Below are 18,625 nucleotides of genomic sequence, written 5' to 3'. Positions count from 1 at the left end.
TTCATTGGGGCATCTGTGTTCTCTTTTTCCTCACCGTCCTTTTGAAGATGGAGGCTTCTAGCTTAGCGTCAGGTTTAAAGTACCAGTTGTAATGATTGGCAGATCTCTTCTTCAGATGAAGTAGACTGTTTTCTTATCTGAGGATCTCTCTCCGGGATGTTTATTTTGAGGTCTTCTAGCTGAAATTCTTTTCAAGAGCCATTAAGGTGGCTAAGCGTCCACACTGAAGGGTAGACCATAGCAATTCTTTTCCTGCTGGTCTGGATCCTGTTGTTTAATAATTTACGTTATATAGTCACCCTTCAAAGGGCAGAAAAGTTTCCACAGTATTGAAGATTAAAGGAAAGCTTTGTTGCAAGGATTACCATTACAAATAACCTCTCCCTGTAGAAAAGGTATCTTTAAGAATAAAGGAAAGCATAACCCATATTTTGTGGTTACATTTGGAAGATTCAGAGATGTTAGTTATAGAAACGAAGAAAAAGTAATCATCTTTTTCCCCCCCTTTTCAGTGGTTTTCTCAATAAGGGAACTACAAATTTATAGGTTCACCACACAGGTAGTACTTTAAGAGGTTGTTACCTAACGCACTACTACAAAGTCGCCTTTTTTTTTTTTTTTAAATTTCTGCACTTTAATAAGCTATTTTTAAGAGTTCTAAGGATGTGTGAAAATAGATGGGAGAAATAATCTTATGCCTTTTTTATGATTAAACCAGTTTATCAAAGCACATTTTAATGGGTGCAACGAGAGGAAGTGCTTGAAATAGCTGACTGTTTCAGAAGTGAAATTTCTCGGAAGTCATCACTTGCTTTTGTTATGTGGATTAAGAATTGAACTGGTGGCAGCTGCCACAGCCGCTGCCGCAGCAAGACTCAGCCAGCTAGTTGAAGAGAAGGGGTCTGTCTTGATTTCTAGCGAGTAAAGTGCGGTTGTTTCCCGGCAGTGTGAAGAGTGCCTGTGCTGGCAGCACAGCGTGTGCATGGGGCTGCTGGAGGAGAGCATCCCGGAGCAGTACCTCTGCTACATCTGCCGGGACCCTCCAGGTAAGCTTCGGTCCCTGTGCTCACCGCAAGGTGTCTGGATGTCTTGTTACATACACGTTCCGTCGTACGTCAGCTGTCTGAGACACCATGACTTCTGTGTCAGCTAGACTCCGCTTCCATGTTAAAATTTAAAACTGGTTTTCACTGTTTGTTATGGTTTCATTTTCCATATTAATTATTTAGGCAAAAGCATTAGCATAAATTCCTTAGCATAATTAACTGCCTTACTGGAAGGAGAGGGTTGTGGCTTTTACCTGAAGAGAACTAGCTCCTTAATCTACTCCTGTGTATTGATTTCTAAATAGGTTAACATATGGCTGTTTGAACGGACTCCTAGTCTGAACTGACGCTCCTGCTGACGCAGTTTTGAACGAGTGTCTGATAGTGCTGCATATCAACCTAATGTTAGAGCAGATGGGATGTCCAGTTATCACGCCCGACCCCTTTAGTTTACTGATGAGGCAGCGGGGGCACAGAATGTCGCATGCCTCGTGCACAAGGATGGTGCTAGACTGGCCGCACCGAGAGGAAGCCCTGTGCCTTTGGGCTCCCTGTCCCCTAGGTGCCTTCCTCCACGCAGAGGCTCTCCGAGCAGCAGTGTTCTGCATATCGTGTGCACTTCCAGCTCTGAGGCAGAACCCATCTAGACATCTCAAATGAAAGGCTGCTGCCTTGTTCCGTCTATCAGAAATAATAATAATAACAATAGCATTAAGAAGCAGGAGAGTTATCCAAACCTACATGACGGTAGGCATTTGTTCATTTGTTCATCCAGCAGCATTTATCGGATGCCTTCTATTTGCTAAAATCTGGTGGTGCGGGGTAAGGTGATTGATTCTAACCACGCCTTCCTCTCGCTCACAGTATAGTAGGGGACACAGACATAGAAGCAACTAATTGTAATAGGATATAATTACTGTCGGTGGTGAAGATGTAGGATTATATTGGATTCTGTGAGCTCTTAGATGTGAGGGAGGGGTCCTTAGTCAGTTAACTAGAACTCTCTGTTCGCCCAGTTCAAAACAAATGTTAGTGAGAGAAACAAGTACCCCTGTCTAGTTTCTGTCGAGCCCTTTTGGCCTTTTTAGAAAACAGATGACAGAGACATAAAAAATGGAAAGCAGCACACTCAAGGTTCCTCTGCAGGTGTGACCTGCCACTGACCACATCCTTCATGGAGTTTGTCCTGCTTACCGGGCAGGAAATCTGAAGGTGGGAGGAACTCTCACAGTGCCAACCCCTTGAAGCACTGTCTGAATCGTCTTTTGAATTTGTTCTTAGTCCTAGAGCTCGCCTTGTTCACTGAGTGATGTTAATCGGGTAGCAGTTGAAGGGAAGTCTGAATAAGTGGAATCCTTTGTCACTTCAATGTCAACTTTATCTACAGGTCAGAGGTGGAGCGCAAAATATCGTTACGATAAGGATTGGTTGAATAATGGGAGAATGTGCGGGTTATCATTTTTAAAAGAAAACTACTCTCATCTCAATGCCAAAAAGATAGTTTCCACACACCACCTGCTTGCTGATGTCTATGGTGTTACGAAAGTCCTGCATGGGTTACAGCTGAAGATCGGAATCCTAAAGTAAGTGACGGGCGGCGGAGGGAGGGGCACACTTTAGTGTGAATTTTAATTTAAACTAAATCGGTTGGCTTTTTGCAGGTTCAGATTAGCAGCTTGGAAGACAGAATAGATATTTGAACAAATTTTAACTTTAAAAAAAAGGAAAGGTTAGTAACTTTTTGGATGAATAGCTCCTTCATGCCTATTGTCCTGGGATAGAGAAGCGTGGGTGAATAACAACGGCATCTAGTATTTCAGCAAATGTTAGTCCCGTGACACTGTTTTGTGGGCTCACCTTGCGCACAAAAGTACAGTTGCTGTGGTGAACCCTTTGGTGTGTGTCCTCCTTCAGGAATGCTGTCACGATGAAATAGATGCAAAGGTATATTTTTAAATTACCTTAAGATTGGCTTTGAAGGGAGCCAGCAGGTCATGTAATCTATTCGTCTCCTGTGTACCAAATATGTTTTAGTCATCCCAGGCAATTTCTCCTTAAAAACAAAACAAAACAAAACAAAAACAGAAGAAACACTGAGCCTCCGTAAGTAACATATCAGAATGTTCTTGAAGTCCTTGTTTTTAGTTCTTCCTAATACCGCCCTAGAATTTCTCTTTAAAAGTATACATATTTTATATAAAACAGGGTGATTCACTGGTTCTTCACAAGTTTTTCTTTATTTTGACTCACTTGCCTGGGCTGGAAACGTGCCCCTTCCCTTCCTTCCATCCCCGTCCCGCCCCTCCCGCGGTGGCGAGGCCCGCTGAGTCCTCTGTCCCTGTGGTTCCTTACCGTCCCTGTCTCTCTCCTCACCAAGGCCGGCTGAGCCGGGCTGTTCTTCTCACGTGAACGGTTGCCGTACCTTGTAAATCCCCGGTGGCTCCAGCCTTGTGCTCTTCCAGTTCATCCTTCCTACTGTTGCCAGTGTGATCGAGTAGAAGATAAAGAGGAGTTTGTCTCTTTGGAGCTTAATATACCATCGTGTCTTCCTGGTGCCCATTGAGAAGAGTGCAGGCTCATTCAGCATGCACTCTGAATCCTTCCACGATGCGTATTCTCTCTGTCATTTTGTTGTCATGTCTTCCCTCTTCTAATTTTTCCCCCAAATGTTCCAGCTATACCAAACCATAATCGCTGAATGAAGCATGCTTTTTCATAGCTCCAGGCCTTTACTCACAGCCAGAATAACCTTCTGCCATTAGTCCTTCTAGCAAATGCTTTTTCATGATTACCTTCCCAACTAGAGCTGATCACATCCTTGGCAGACTCCATGCGTACTGGTTTCAGGCACTTTGGTGCACCTTGTTTATGTCTGCCTCCCCTTACTAAGCCATGGGTTCCTTGAAGGTAGGGCTTGTGTCTTATTCATCATTTTATTCCTAGAGGTTAGTGGAGGGATAAGTACTCAGTAATTGTTGAATGGAATTTGCTTCGGTTGTATGTCATAAACCTGAATATGGATTTCTTTATAAAAAGGCCATGCAAATGCTAAAACTCAAAGGAGAAACTAAATTATTAAGCTAAGCTTTTTTTTTAAAACCTGGTTGTCCTTGACATCAATATGAATTTCTGTACATTCATAATTTCACTAAGGATTTCAACTGGACGAATTTTGCCTCATGCCTATAGGCTCTCTTTATGTTAATATTTCTAATAATAATAGTTATTATCACTAGCTACTATTTATTGGAAGTCTACTACAAAACCTGAAATTGGTGGTTTCATGTGCTATTTCATTTAATCCTTACAATAAAGTTCTTACTTTGTTTGATAGATGGGTAGTCAAAGATAGAGGTTCTGTAACTTGTCCAAACTCCTCCTCTAAGGCACAGCAGTATTCAACACATTGGACTATTGAATTACAAATCTAGCTTTCCTTCTACTATGCCTTTTACTGTTGAAGAATTTTTGTATTTTCTGGCTATTAAACTATTAGGAGTTCAAAAGATAAAATTTATAATTTCAGAAACAAAGCTTATTATTAGAAAGAAAACTAATTTGTCTCCTGGTATTTATCTAATTTGGAAATTATCAGTTCACAAACATTATTGAGCCTTCTGAAAGGTTTATGCCTCCAGAATATCCTCCTTTTACTTACTCCAGAATATCCTCCTTTTACTTACTACGGAATATGATGAATGGATTCCTCTTTTGCTTACTACAGAATTTTAATTACTACAGAATTAACTATGCGATATCATGCTCACATGTTTAGTGAGGATGGGGGTAAAGGGATATTGTCATGGACTGTTAGTGAGCATGTAATTAGTACAGCCTCTTTGGAGGCCACTTTGGCAGTACCTGTCAGAATTAAAATGTGCATACATTATCTAGGCATTTCATATCTAGAAATTTATCTGATAAATTCCCACTTGTGTGCAGAGGTACACACATGCAAACACACACACACGTATATTGGCGGGGAATTGGTTGGTGAGACTAGACTGCAGCACATTAATACTGTTCAGCTACTAGAGTGAAAGTAAGGGAAAATCTCTATGTACTGACAAGGCAAGATGCCCTTACGTGTTATATATGAAGAAGGCAAATTGTATGGGAGCCCCATTTGTGTAAAAAGAAAAAGTGTGTGCTTACCCACTTAAAAAATAATTTTATATGTACAGAAAAAGTGTGGAAGATTATACTTCAGTTATCTATGATTGCCATGGCAGGGAGGTTTTTACTTTGTACACATTTATAATCTGAATTTTTTGTCATGAGGAAGTATCACTTTTTGATTGACTTAAGATGTTAAAATATGCTCATGTAAAAGTTTTTCATGTTGTACAATTTTAAAAAATACAGTGAAAAATCAGTAAAAGAAGTGCACATATCAAATGATGATGTGAATTATCACAAAAGTACATTCATTATTGCTTTTCTACCTGAGTTTTATTTCTATAAAATTATGAAAATTTACATTTTGGATGAAATTCTGGGGCAGGTTAACCTAGAAAGTACCTTTACTTTTGTCTTGAGTGGCTGACCTCCTCCTCACCTTGTTCGCTTGGCAGTGGTCTAGGTCTTCAATAGAGAGGTGGGGATCAGTCCACCTAAGTCAGTACACTGAGCATACAAAAGGCATGGATAACTGAGGGTTAACTGTGTAATTTTACATTCTGAAATTTATTGTGGCATTATACTTGTTACTGGACTTTTTTTTTTTCTGAACTGCTGTTTCTCCAACTTTATTTTAAGGAATAAACATCATCCTGACCTTCGTCTCTGGGCTTGTTCTGGGAAGAGGAAAGATCAAGTAATTGCTGGGGTAGAAAAAAAACTAATGGTGCAAGACACAGTTAATGTGGAAGAAAAGAAGTATCATGTACAGAACCATAAAGAACCACCTCGTTTGCCCCTAAAAGTGGAGGGAACGTATATAACAAGTGAACACAGCTACCAAAAGCCACAAAGTTTTGGTCAAGACTGCAAAACTCTCGCAGACCCTGGGAGCTCAGATGATGATGATATTAGTAGTTTTGAAGAAGAACAGGAATTTCACATGAGAGAGAAAAACCGTTTACAATACCCAGTAAAAGAAGATGGAATGGCCAGAAAGGTATAACTAGTTCATTTGTCTTTGCTTGGAAATACGATAGAACAAAGGAAAATTTTGTGAAATAAAACATACTGAGTTCCCAGATTTTACTTATATTTCCAAGTTCACAAGTACCTTGTTAGGGTAAAGACATTTTTTGCTTTTGCTACAAGAAAACACTGGCCATATGAACATTTAATTATCCCCTAATTCAGAAATGTAGTAATTCGTTAAACTTTTGCCTTAACAAAAGTTTCAAGTTTATAAGTACACTTAGATGCCTCTAAAAACCATGAGCCAAGTTTTTTTCCAAATGAGAATGTCTACGTGTGAAAACATGAAATTGCTTATGGGTGTGTATATATTAATATAGTTTGTGTTCCTTTTGTATGTGTTTTAGATAAAAAGTGGCACTTTTTATCTAAAAAATCATCTTTTTAAAAATTACAGCATATTTGTATATGCATATCAATCACATTATGCAGTAAGTTGAATTCTTATAGCTCTGTGTATATTGAATATTTATAAACTTATTTCTTGTTCACAACTTAGAGATGTCGTGCCTTCATTTTTTATTGATTTTTCAATTAGCAATACTGCTTTAAAATTAGTTCTTTATTTTTCTGGCCTCTTTTATCAAGTAAGTTCTATAAATAAATCCTTAACTGAATTTGAAAAGCTTATATTACCTGAAATTTTGTGGTAAATTATTTTGTCAAATTAATATCCCTCTTATGAAGTGAGTTATCGCTGGTGAAACTGAGGTCAGATTTTGTGTGTGTGTTAAGCAGTCTGCACTTTTTAAGTTTTTAAGGGGTTTTTCTCTTTCCCTCACCTCATTGATTTAGCTGCAATAATAAAGTCCAGTCTGCAGTTAATTATGCTTTATACTAGCCTTTGCCAACTATCTTAATTTTTTTCCATCACTGTTTTTTGCCTTCACTCCACTTGTGACACAGCTTAGATTAACTGAGGAAGGGGTCAGTCAATTAGCTGGGCTTTCTAGTTACAGAATATAATCAGCTCCTTCATTTCTTCAGCAGGTTTTATTGAAGGCCTTCTACCCTGTGTAGCACTCTGCTAGACATTGTGAAGAGACATAGCAGGCATGTCTGCTTTTCAGGACCATCAGATGTAATTTAGTTATGTGCTAGTACTTCCTTTAAAAATATTCTGGGAGTCAGGTTGGATTTTACCGATCATTGTGGGTAATGAGGTTTTTAATGCGTCTTTCCCTTTATGACATTACATTTCATCCAATTCTTTGTTTTTTCTGTTGGCTCTTTGGAGAAGAATTCAGCTGAAAGGAATACAGTATTTGTTTATAATGATAAAAAGGGCACTGAAGACCCGGGAGACTCACATCTTCAGTGGCAACTCAATCTCCTTACACACATAGAGAATGTGCAGAATGAAGTCACCAGCAGGATGGACCTGATAGAAAAAGAAGTTGATGGTAATTTAAGAAAGAACTGAAATACAATTGCTGTAGTCTGTAAAGTGTGTTTATTGCACTTTTGAATAATTTAATTGAAGTTATTTGAAGCTTTTGAAATTATGGGACAAAAACTACAGATGCTGTCCATGCTGATGGAGCTTTGCTGCTCCCTTTACATTGTATTTAACACATCTGGCGTTTAGGGTCTTTTAGTCTCAAGACAATATGACTGGATATTTTAGGGATTTTTTTTTTTAAGATGGATATTTATTAAATATTGCCCACTTGCCAGGCACAGTATATACCATATGGAATATTTATTATTCAATGAATAATAATAATATTATTATTCATTGAATAATATTATTCAATGAATAATAATAATATTATTATTCATTGAATAATATTATTCAATGAATAATAATATTATTATTATTCATTGAATAATATTATTCAATAAATACTATTTTTCAATAAATAATATTATTCAATAAATAATATTATTCAATGAATATTTTCATTGAACTGTGTTTTTTTTTGGAAGTCAGCATAAAGACTTTAAGCATATTTGAAATATGGGGGAAAACATTTTGTTTTCACTTTGGACAGTGTTTGTTAAGTGAAATTAACAACAAAGAACTCTTGCAAGGTTAAGCAGATAAACCTTAAGTTTGCATACACATTTTCAAATGTTTTTCTTTTATATTTAAAAATTTTATTGCACTGGAGCCCTAAGGAGTGGACAGGAAAAATATTATCCCCATTTTATAGTTGAGAAAATAGAGTAATTTAGATTACTCGATTCCTAATCTAGTGTTTTCCTATGCTTTTTGACTCCATTTTTTTTAACCTTATAGATTGTATCTCCTGCCCCCCCCTTTTTTTATTTGCAAAAGTATGTGCTACTTTCATCCCCCAGTAAGCTAGAGTTCCTACTGCTTCGTTTTTCCCTGTGAAAAGAAGAAATGGAAACCCATTTCAGAAGCATCTTCCATTTGGTTATAAGCCAATTGTAGAGTTATTTTAGTTAGTTTTAAGTAGTTTTTTTTATATATAAATTTATTTATTTTATTTATTTATTTTTGGCTGCGTTGGGTCTTCCTTGCTGTGCGCGGGCTTTCTCTATTTGAGGGGAGCGGGGGCTGCTCTTTGTTGTGGTGTGCAGGCTTCTCATTGAGGTGGCTTCTCTTGTTGCAGAGCATGGGCTCTAGGCGCGCTTCAGTAGTTGTGGCTCGCAGGCTCAGTAATTGTGGTGCATGGGCTTAGTTGCTCCGCGGCATGTGGGATCTTCCTGGACCAGGGCTCGAACCCGTGTCTCCTGCATTGGCAGGCGGATTCGTAACCACTGTGCCACCAGGGAAGCCCTTAAGTAGATTTTTGAAGAAGAAGAAAATGCAACTTGATGCTATCTCCTATTATTATTAATAAAAAGTATAGAATGTAATTAATTGCATTCTGCCTGAACTTCTAATATGCTTCTTTTTTTTTTTTAAAGTACTGATAAAATAATGGGAATGAAAGGACACTAAGAAATTGCTACCTCCTTTCCTTTGTTAAAAAGAACTTCTAGATTTACAAAAATGGTTAGAGTAGCTAAGTTTCATTTAAAATGGAGATGATTTAAGCCCAAATTAATAGAAAGCTTGAGCAGGAACAGGGAATATTGTTTCCTGTTCCAGAAGAGAGTAAAAGGAGACACTCAAAATGCAGTTACTTTATATCTTTAACAGGAAAAATTACCTAAAATGACGACAGATAAAACAACAGATAAAGGTTACTAAGAGGGGCTAGAACTCTTGTGGGATGAGGTGTAGAGGATGCTTGACTGCTCAGAAGTGACTTCTGTAGATTGGCTTTCTAGCGAAAGGGAAGTGAACTCTTTCTCCATCACTTTTTCAGCCTTCTAATTATACCATGTTTTGACTGTGTTTTCAGTTGCCGTTTAAATGTGTTTGTTCTTCTCTTCTCTCTTTTAGTTCTGGAAAGCTGGCTTGATTTCACAGGGGAGTTGGAGCCACCTGATCCTCTCGCGAGGCTGCCCCAACTTAAACGCCACATCAAGCAGCTCCTAATTGACATGGGCAAAGTACAACAAATAGCAACTCTCTGCTCTGTATGACAGCAGTGAACACCTAATGCAAAGAATGTGGCTCTGTTCAGTCGACTAATTTTTATTATCCACACGGCTGCTAAGTGGATGGTTAAAAAGCTTAGTGATGTTTGGTCATTTACTGATTTGTGACATCAATAGGATGGCACCTTGGAAAGGAAAATGAAGAACAACTTTATCAAGGAAGCTAATATTAAAAAAATTTATGAGCTAGATACAAATGATAACGTGTCATATTCCAAGCATCAGTGGAGGTAGAATATAATCTGTGCTAAGGGAATCAGATTGGCAGGATTTTTGAAAAGTTGCTGACATGAAGCTCGAGATACCTGTAGAAAGAAATATGGTGTATTACATAGTTTTTAGTAGAAAGATCTATGTTTATAAACCAACATTTGGCCCAAACCAAAATTGTAGAGGAAATTTAAATTCTGGAGAGTTCTATAAGCTTGTTGTAAGAACTGTCTTCTCTGCAGTTGATCTAGCTGCACCGAAGTTTAGAGTATTGAAACTTTTATAGGATCATGAGCTGTTTCTTAGGTGATGAATGTCCTTAATCAGAAAACTGACAGTAGAAGTCTCACTTCTGAGGAAAACATTTGTGGAATTCTTACTTCATTATGAATATATTTTAAAAACAAACAACAAAATAATTGGAGTTTATTGCTGGCATTAAGCTCACTGTAAAAAACAGAATGGCTCGCAGAAGGTTCAGTGTGCCAAATGATGATGATACTGCTGGAAAGAGAAATTTAAATCCTGTGGGAGTTCTCTCACCCAAGTCTTACATAATGCCATCAGCCCATGAGAAACGCATATATCACATATACTATATAGAGAATATATATAGTCAAATTTCAGTATTCAGGTTTCAACGTACAGTTTGATCCTGAGTATGCTTGGATTTGCCTTCAGAAAAAAAGAAGTTGTAAATAACCTCAGCTGGGATGAGGAGTGACAAAAATATCAAAATAATTTGTGGCTGTGGATTTTTTAACTGCTGGTAGTGGAATACTGGAAAAGCTTCATTTCTGAAGATGAATTTTATTTTTAAAAAATACATACGCACTCAAAACTCTTAGCTTTGATCACAAATGGACAGATTTCTGAAACCAAAGGCAACTCAGTTGCTGTGTCAGCTCTTGCTGGATTTCGAGCCCAGGTCCTCCCGTCTGCCAGTGCTCTTGTGAGTTGTGTGCTGCCCCCAGTGCTCTGCGTGCAGGTATGCGTTAAGTGTGTGTGCTTGTTTGAAACAAACACTCAACGTACATATGTACATAATCTACACATATTTATATCTACACATATCTAGTTTTATTACTATAGACTATAAGAATTGGTGGTTAACATGAAATGTTACCTTTTAACAGACTGTTTTTAAAAATTAAAAATGTATGTACAGGTTTTGAAACTTTTTTAAAAAGAGGAAAAAAGACTGTTAGGAGGCTATTTGATGACATATAACACTTGAATATTTTATGCCTCGTTCTGTTGATCAGTTCTAGCAATCTGTATAAATGCATTTTAGAACTGATGGACAGTAAACTTGAATTTATCTTTGATAAGAATACATGCCACTGTACATTCAGATATTATTTAAATTTGCAAACACACTGTTCTATATGTAAGGTACTGTATGTAAAACTCTTTATTAAAACAATTCCACATATCATAAAATTTCAGCTTGCCTTTTTGCAGCCTTATATTTTGATGTAAAGATGATTAAAAGAATGTGCAAAACAGTCATTAGACATTTTTATTGCCTTTTGACATTCTCCAACTTGACAAATGTGCCAAAGATCACAGACATAAAATGCAGCCCTGTGTATTTACTTATGATACATTAACTTTGTCAAAAATCTTACTGAGAAATGAAAAGCTTTAGTAGAGGGATATGAGGTAGTTATTAAATTTGCATATTAAAGTAAAAATAATAGTGCCTATATTTCATGTGCGGAGTAAATTTGCTAATGTCTGTATTTCAAGATTGATACTTTGTCTTTCACTTGTGTTTTAAAATAATGGCTCTAATCTTTTCCCTATTATGGTTAAATTCTAGACATTTAATTTATATCTTTTTTTTCAGAATGGAGCAAGTAGCATCCTTAACAGGCTGTGAATAGCGGTGTTGCCTAGATTCTTGTCACATGCACAGAGGACCCTTTGTACCCAGTGACACTCATATTCTTAATCCCTGATGACCACAGTTAAGTTAATGTGCATTTGTTCTTGGAGTATCTTAAAATTAGATCACTTTATTTGTTAGCAGCCAGCAAACTAGAAGTTCAACTAATAATTAGAATATTGAATTTTTGCTCTGCTTTTATGCATATGAATTGGGAGTCTGAATTTTTACTTTACATTTTTAAAGTAAATCTGTATCAAATTACTTGTACGCACATACCCACTTAATATAGAGAATATCAACAATTGGTTGAAGCCTTTTAGCAAGTAGCAGGCCGAGTCATTCCTTATTTAGGAAAGTGAATTCATTTTTGAGAAGTAAGTCCATTGTGTGAGGTTTCAGATGAGTTTTCTTTCCACTTAGTCTTACTTTAAAAATGTGAGTATATATATTTAAATATGAGCAATAAACTAGAGAGGGTGTTTCTTGAAAAGATAACTGTTCATTGCTACCCGGACAGAATAGACTGACGTTGGTGGGGAAGGATCCTTCTTAGTATGGTACTGATAAGTATAATTTGTACTTCTTCATACTCCTGTGTGTTTCTACTGACTTATTATTTTCAAACTTAAGAGTAGTGCACGCTTTCCTTAAAGGAAATTGATTATTCTCATAATTTCAGGTAAAATCCTTTTTCCTAACACTCACCTTATTTCCACTGACTTATGTCCTCTCAGGTGTTCATATTCTGTATGTTCAAAATGAAGGAGCCCATTTCCCCTCCAGCCAACTGGGTCTCCTGCCAGCTTCACTGTCTCTGCTGTAATATCACCACCCTACGAGCCCCGGCTTGAAACTTGCAGTCCCTCCCCCTTATCCATTTCTTCACTAGATGTGCTGGTTCCTCAAAATGGATGGGGTCATCTTCCTCCTTCTCAATCCCACCAGTAGTGCAGCGTTTTTTATAAAATCATGTCATGGAGGTATTACTGTGGGCTTCTGAAATTTTAATTTTGTCTTCATTCTGATTCATCAGAATGGTCACTGTCAACCTAGGGGATTAACACTGAGTGACTCCTCTGTGCCAGGTATTGTACCTGTTACCTGCAGCATCTAATTTAGTTCTTTTGTGGAGAGGTAAGACAGGATCATTTTTAAGATGGAGAAGCTGAGGTTTAGAAACATTTAGAGACTTGTCATAGGTTAGTGGCAGGTTCAAGACGCAAACCCTGTGCTATTCAAACTCATGTTCTTTTCCTAGCAGGTGTGTTTCACCTATTCTTGTCATTTCTGTTTTCTGATATCATTAGTGACTCCCTATTTCAAACCAAGTCAGGTCTGTGTAATCTGGATCTTTTGTATTTTACCTAACCAATTCTCAAATCCATTTAAATATAGCCTCACTGTTTAGATAGACTATGCTTGTTTCCATCTCTCGCCTTCATATTATTTTCCTCTTCTGGAAAATTCTCCTTTGTTTGTTGTGTCTCTATAAATGCAGACAATCCTTCAGGTTTCAATTTCTCTTCCTAAGAGAAGCAGTCCATTGTTGACGGCCTCTTATAGTATCCCGCATTGTACTGACGTGCAGGAACCACGTCAGTGAATAATATATTTCCTGTAGTGGAACAGGCATGAGCGGTTTGGGGGACATAGAATATATATGTTAATTAAAGCGGTGGTCTTTGAATGTTTTTTGGCTGTGACCTCTCTGTGGGAATTTTGAAAAATTGTAATTCATTTCTGGTACCTGGAGATCTGGAGACAAGACTTAAGTGTATTTCGTTTATTTAAGAGGTCATCTAAGGAAGTTGGAGTGAGGAAGAGGGAAAAGTAGGGAAGGGGAGGAAAAAGCCAAGGTAAATACACACAATTGAGAACAGTGCTATGGGCAGTGGGGCTTTGATTCTGCAATTTGAAATTGTTCATCATAAATTTAAACAGTTGCAAAGAGTGTGATTTCTGATTTGTAAATATTGGCCTATTAAAATCAACCTGTTATCATTTTAAAATGTATGCAATAGAATCAGTACAATTTTGCTACTTACCAACATCTATTTTAAAAATACATGAGCAAGCTCTTCTTTAACATTTGAAAATTTTACAAATTTTATATTCTGTTTTTTGCCTTTCCAGTTTGCTTCCTAATAGAATGTTATCTTCTTTTATACTTACAGGCCTTTGTCATCCTCTTGTACTTTTCTCCACATACACACAAAATAAATTGCACTTTTAAAACGTATTTATAGGCTTCTTAATAGAGTATCAAAATACATGAAGCAAACACTAATATCACTGAATAGAAAATAGAAAAATCTGCAATTATAGTTGAAGATTTTAGCCCTCCTTTAACTAATTGATAGAACAAGTAGACAGAAAATCAGGATAGAAGACTTGAACAAAGATGAACACTCAACTTGACCTGATTGACACTGATAGAATGTTCCACCCAACAACATGAGAATACAAATTTCCTTTTTAATACACATGGAACACTCAAAAAGATGGACTACATACTAGGCTATAAAACAGGTCTCAACTCATTTAAAATTGAAATGCATAACATGTTCTCCAACAATAATGAAATTAAACTGGAAATCAGTATTAGATATCTGAAAAAAACCCAAAGTGTTTGGAAATTATCACATACTTGTAAAACAATCCATGACTCAAAAGAGTTACAAGTAAAATTAGAAAATATTTTTAATTGAATGAAAATGAAAATACATCATGTTAAAATTTGTGGGATGCAGCTCAATATTAGAGGGAAATTTACAGTTTTAAATGCTTATAATAAAAAGCAAGGTACAGATTTTAACTAGACTTGTGGTCATTTAGCAATATATACAAATATTGAATCTTATTGTACACCTGAAACTAATGTCAATTATACCTCAATTAAAAAAATAGACATTTTAAATATAAAAGGCACAAAATCACTGGTTTAAGATTTTTTAAAAAACTAGAAAAACGAACAAATTACAACAAAAATAAATGGAAAAGGAAAGAAATGTGCTGAAATCAATGAAATACTAAATGGACAAATAGTAGGGAAGCATCAATATAAATGAAAAAGCTGATTCTTTGCAGAGAACAATAAAATTGGTTAACTCTTACATAGACTGATCGGAAGTTAGAATGGAAGAGGGAACATTAAAACATCCAACATACAATTTATTAAAAAAGGGTATTATGAAAAACCAGTGCCAATAAGTTTAACAGCTTACATGAAACAGAGAAATTCCTCAAAAGATACAAGTTAGCAAAACTGACTCAAGAAATTAAATAAATTGAGGGCCTTCCCTGGTGGCGCAGTGGTTGAGAATCTGCCTGCTAATGCAGGGACCCGGGTTCGAGGCCTGGTCTGGGAAGATCCCACATGCTGCGGAGCAACTAGGCCCGTGAGCCAAAACTACTGAGCCTGCGCGTCTGGAGCCTGTGCTCCGCAACAAGAGAGGCCTCGATAGTGAGAGGCCCACGCACCGCGATGAAGAGTGGCCCCCACTTGCCACAACTAGAGAAAGCCCTCGCACAGAAACGAAGACCCAACACAGCCAAAAATAAAAATAAATAAATAAATAAATTAATTAATTAAAAAAAAAAGAAATTAAATAAATTGAATTTGAAATTGAAAATGTTCCCTCAGAACTCCAGGTCTTGTGCTCTCTATAGCCCGCAAGCCACAACTACTGAAGCCCGCGCGCCTAGAGCCCGTGCTCTGCAACAAGAGAAGCCACCACAATGAGAAGCCCGCGCACTGCAATGAAGAGTAGTCCCTGCTCGCTGCAACTAGAGAAAGCCCGCGCACAGCAACGAAGACCCAACACAGCCAGAAATAAACAAATTAAAAAAAAAAAAAAGACCCAATCCCTTCTTTAAAAAAAGAAACAACTCCAGGCCTAAATGTGACTTCTATCAAACATTTAAGGAAGAAAACTTGATTTTACACAAGCACTGACAGAATATAGAGAAGAAAAGAACACTTGTTTCAAGACCAACTTTGACCTCATGCCAGAACTAGAAAAAAACACTGCAAGGAAAGGAAATTACAGACTAATACATACCCCTTTTGAACATAGACACAGTCCCCACAAACTGTTAGCAATGTGAACCCAGTCATATACAGTAAGGATAATACATCAAGATCAAGTTGGGTATTCCACAGGAATACCAATACAAGGAAACCAATACAAAGTTGGTTTAATGTCAATAAAATAATGAAATTATGTTAATCTCACTAAGATAAAGGTTTTCATAAATTTCAGCATCCATTCATGATTAAAAACTACCAGAAAAGGAATAGAAAAGAATTTGCATAACAATATAGGGCATCTATCAAGAAACTTAAACTCCATAATGGTAAATGAATACTTTTCTCTAAAGGAACAAGTCCAGAATATCCACTATCACCATTATTATCCAACATTAATCTGGAGGTCCTGCTAGTGCAATATGGCACTGGGCAATAAAGGCGGAAAAATAAAAGGCATAGCACTTGGAAAGGAAGAAGAAACATTTGCAGGTGATGTGCTGTGTACCTGGAAAAGTCTAAGGAGCCTATCAAAATGCCACTAGAACTAATGTTTCTATACATTAGCAAGGAGATATTGGAAGTTAGAATTTTTTAAATGCCATTTTCAATAGCATAAAAAAAAGAATACTTAACAGTAAATCTGAAAACATGCAGAACCTGTACACAGAAAACTACAAAACAATGCCTGGAATAAAGATGAGATAAATGAATAGAAAGATACTCTAAGAACATGGATTGGAAGACACAGTACTGTTAACATTTGTCAGTTCTCCCAAAATGGATTGATAGATATAATGCAATCCCAAGTAAAATCCCAGCAGACTTTTTGAAATAGAAATTAGTGAACTGATTCTAAATTTTATATGGAAATGTAAAGGACCTAGAATACCCCGAACAATTTTAAAAGGGAAGAACTAAAGTTGAGGGACATATAATTTCTGATTTGGTGGCTTATTAAGCTATAGTAGCCAAGGCAGTGTAGAAGTAGCATAAAGATAGAGATGTAGATTGATAGTATAGAAAAGGGAATCTAGAAATCGACCTAAAAAAATACGGTCAATTGAATGAAGGAGAGTTCTTGTTGTTCCACATCCTTCCTTGCCAGTGTTTATTTGGTGTTTGCCAATGTTTTGGATGTTAACCATTTTAATAGGTGTGAAGTGATACATCCTTTTAATTTGCAAGTAGATATCCAATTGCTCCAGTGCCTTTTGTTAAAAATATTATTTTCCCTTTGGATTACCTAGGTCCCTTTGTCAAAAAAATCAGTTGACCATAATTATGTAGGTTTATTTCCACACTCTTTATCCTCTTCCCATTGATCTATATGTCCTTATGCAAATGTCACACTATCTTGATTACTGTAGCTTAAGAGTAAGGTTTGGAATCATTTGGGTGGTGTAATTCCTTTAATTATGTTCTTTCTTACCTGTTTTTGCCAATTTTGGTTTTTTTGCATTTCTATAAAAGTTTTAGGATCAGATTTGTTACCTTCTTTTAAAAACCTGCTGGACTTTTGACAGGAATTGCACAGAATCTACAGATCAGTTACCATTCTAACACTATTGAGTCTTTTGATCCAAGAGCATGCTGTGCTTCTCCATTTGTTTAGAATTTCTGTATTTTTTTTTCAGCAAAATTTTGTAGTTTTCAGTGTTCAGATTTTGCACTTGTTAAATTTATTTCTAAGTATTTTATTCTTCTTGATATTGTAAATGGAACTGTTTTCTCCATTTTGTTTTCAGATGTTTAATTACTAGAATATAAATAAAATTGATTTTTTATATCTTGTATCCTATGACATTGTCAAACTCACTTATTAATCCTAGAATTTTTGCATATTTCCAAATATTTTCTAGGGAGGAAACTAAGGAGACCTTATAGGTAGATGAAATGTAAGGGTATCAGGAGACTATTGAGAAGCTCCATCTTAAAGCCACAAATGGAGGGCTCATAGTAAGAGTGAGGGGGAACCATCCCTTTATAGGGGAGCAAAGTTTGCCACCCCCAAATGTCTCTTCAGCAATGTGGGTTATTTTGAGCTGAAAACAATCAAGATTGGCCCAAAAGACTCAGCAAGAAACTTTGAGCTTCCTCGTAACTGCCTAAGAGAATTTAGATACTGGGCTTGTTCCAGAACAGAGCTATCCCTGGAGATCTCTGCAAAGCATATGGGCTGAGGTGGGTGGGGGAACTCAGCAGGGCCTGGAGATCAGAGTCCACTCTGGGTCTCATTGTGTCTGCCTGGCCCAGCAAGCATTTGTTTACCAAACATTTGCTTTTCCATCTCCATGCCAATTGCTTTCCTCCCCTTTGAAGTCCCAAATCACTACCCCTAATATCCTTGTTTGTCTGTAGCCGAAGATAGTATTTAAAGTGAGGATTTAGGCCATTTTGGCACATTATTCAGTTCTTGTGGGTCTCTCCCATGTGTACATGTTATTAAACTTTTGATTTTCCCCTGTTAATTTGTCTCCTGTTGACTTAATTCTTGGACTAGCGAGAAGAACCTAGAAGAGTAAAGGAAAATGTCTTCTCTCCAACACCTTGAAAGGGCCATTGTGTGGGATGCTTACAGAAAGTCTAGACAGATGTGAGAAGATTGGACCAGGAAGATCAGCACAGAACATTCCAAGTAATTTCAGTGAGTTTCAAGGTGAGGCAGCCACCTTCAAGCAGAGGTAGAAGTACAGATAGTACTTATGCCCTGAGGAACATGCCTGAGCAGTTTATCAAATGATGACTCTAAAGTTAAGGCACACAGATAAGAAACCC

At 36.9% G+C, this 18,625-nt stretch overlaps 1 protein-coding gene across 10 annotated transcripts in view; it reads left to right on the top strand.

Annotated features, from left to right (window-relative positions):
- Positions 1 to 17,522, top strand: part of PHF20L1 (PHD finger protein 20 like 1) — an 83,275-nt gene extending 65,753 nt beyond the window's left edge. For 7 of the 10 annotated variants that reach the window (XM_057531728.1, XM_057531734.1, XM_057531732.1 and 4 more), the window contains 5 exons: positions 947 to 1,046; positions 2,434 to 2,629; positions 5,805 to 6,165; positions 7,435 to 7,600; positions 9,559 to 17,522. In XM_057531728.1, the coding sequence (XP_057387711.1) occupies positions 947 to 1,046; positions 2,434 to 2,629; positions 5,805 to 6,165; positions 7,435 to 7,600; positions 9,559 to 9,701 (966 nt within the window). In that variant the 3' untranslated portion in view covers positions 9,702 to 17,522. The remainder of the gene's footprint in view (positions 1 to 946; positions 1,047 to 2,433; positions 2,630 to 5,804; positions 6,166 to 7,434; positions 7,601 to 9,558) is intronic. The other 3 variants (XM_028168193.2, XM_007188900.3, XM_057531730.1) reach the window with 1 other exon arrangement.
- Positions 17,523 to 18,625: the final 1,103 nt, after the last annotated feature.

Source organism: Balaenoptera acutorostrata, chromosome 17 (assembly GCF_949987535.1).
Source record: "Balaenoptera acutorostrata chromosome 17, mBalAcu1.1, whole genome shotgun sequence".
Lineage (NCBI taxonomy): Eukaryota > Metazoa > Chordata > Mammalia > Artiodactyla > Balaenopteridae > Balaenoptera > Balaenoptera acutorostrata.
The sequence above is the reverse complement of the archived record's forward strand: the minus strand, read 5'-3'. Positions and strand labels throughout refer to the sequence as shown.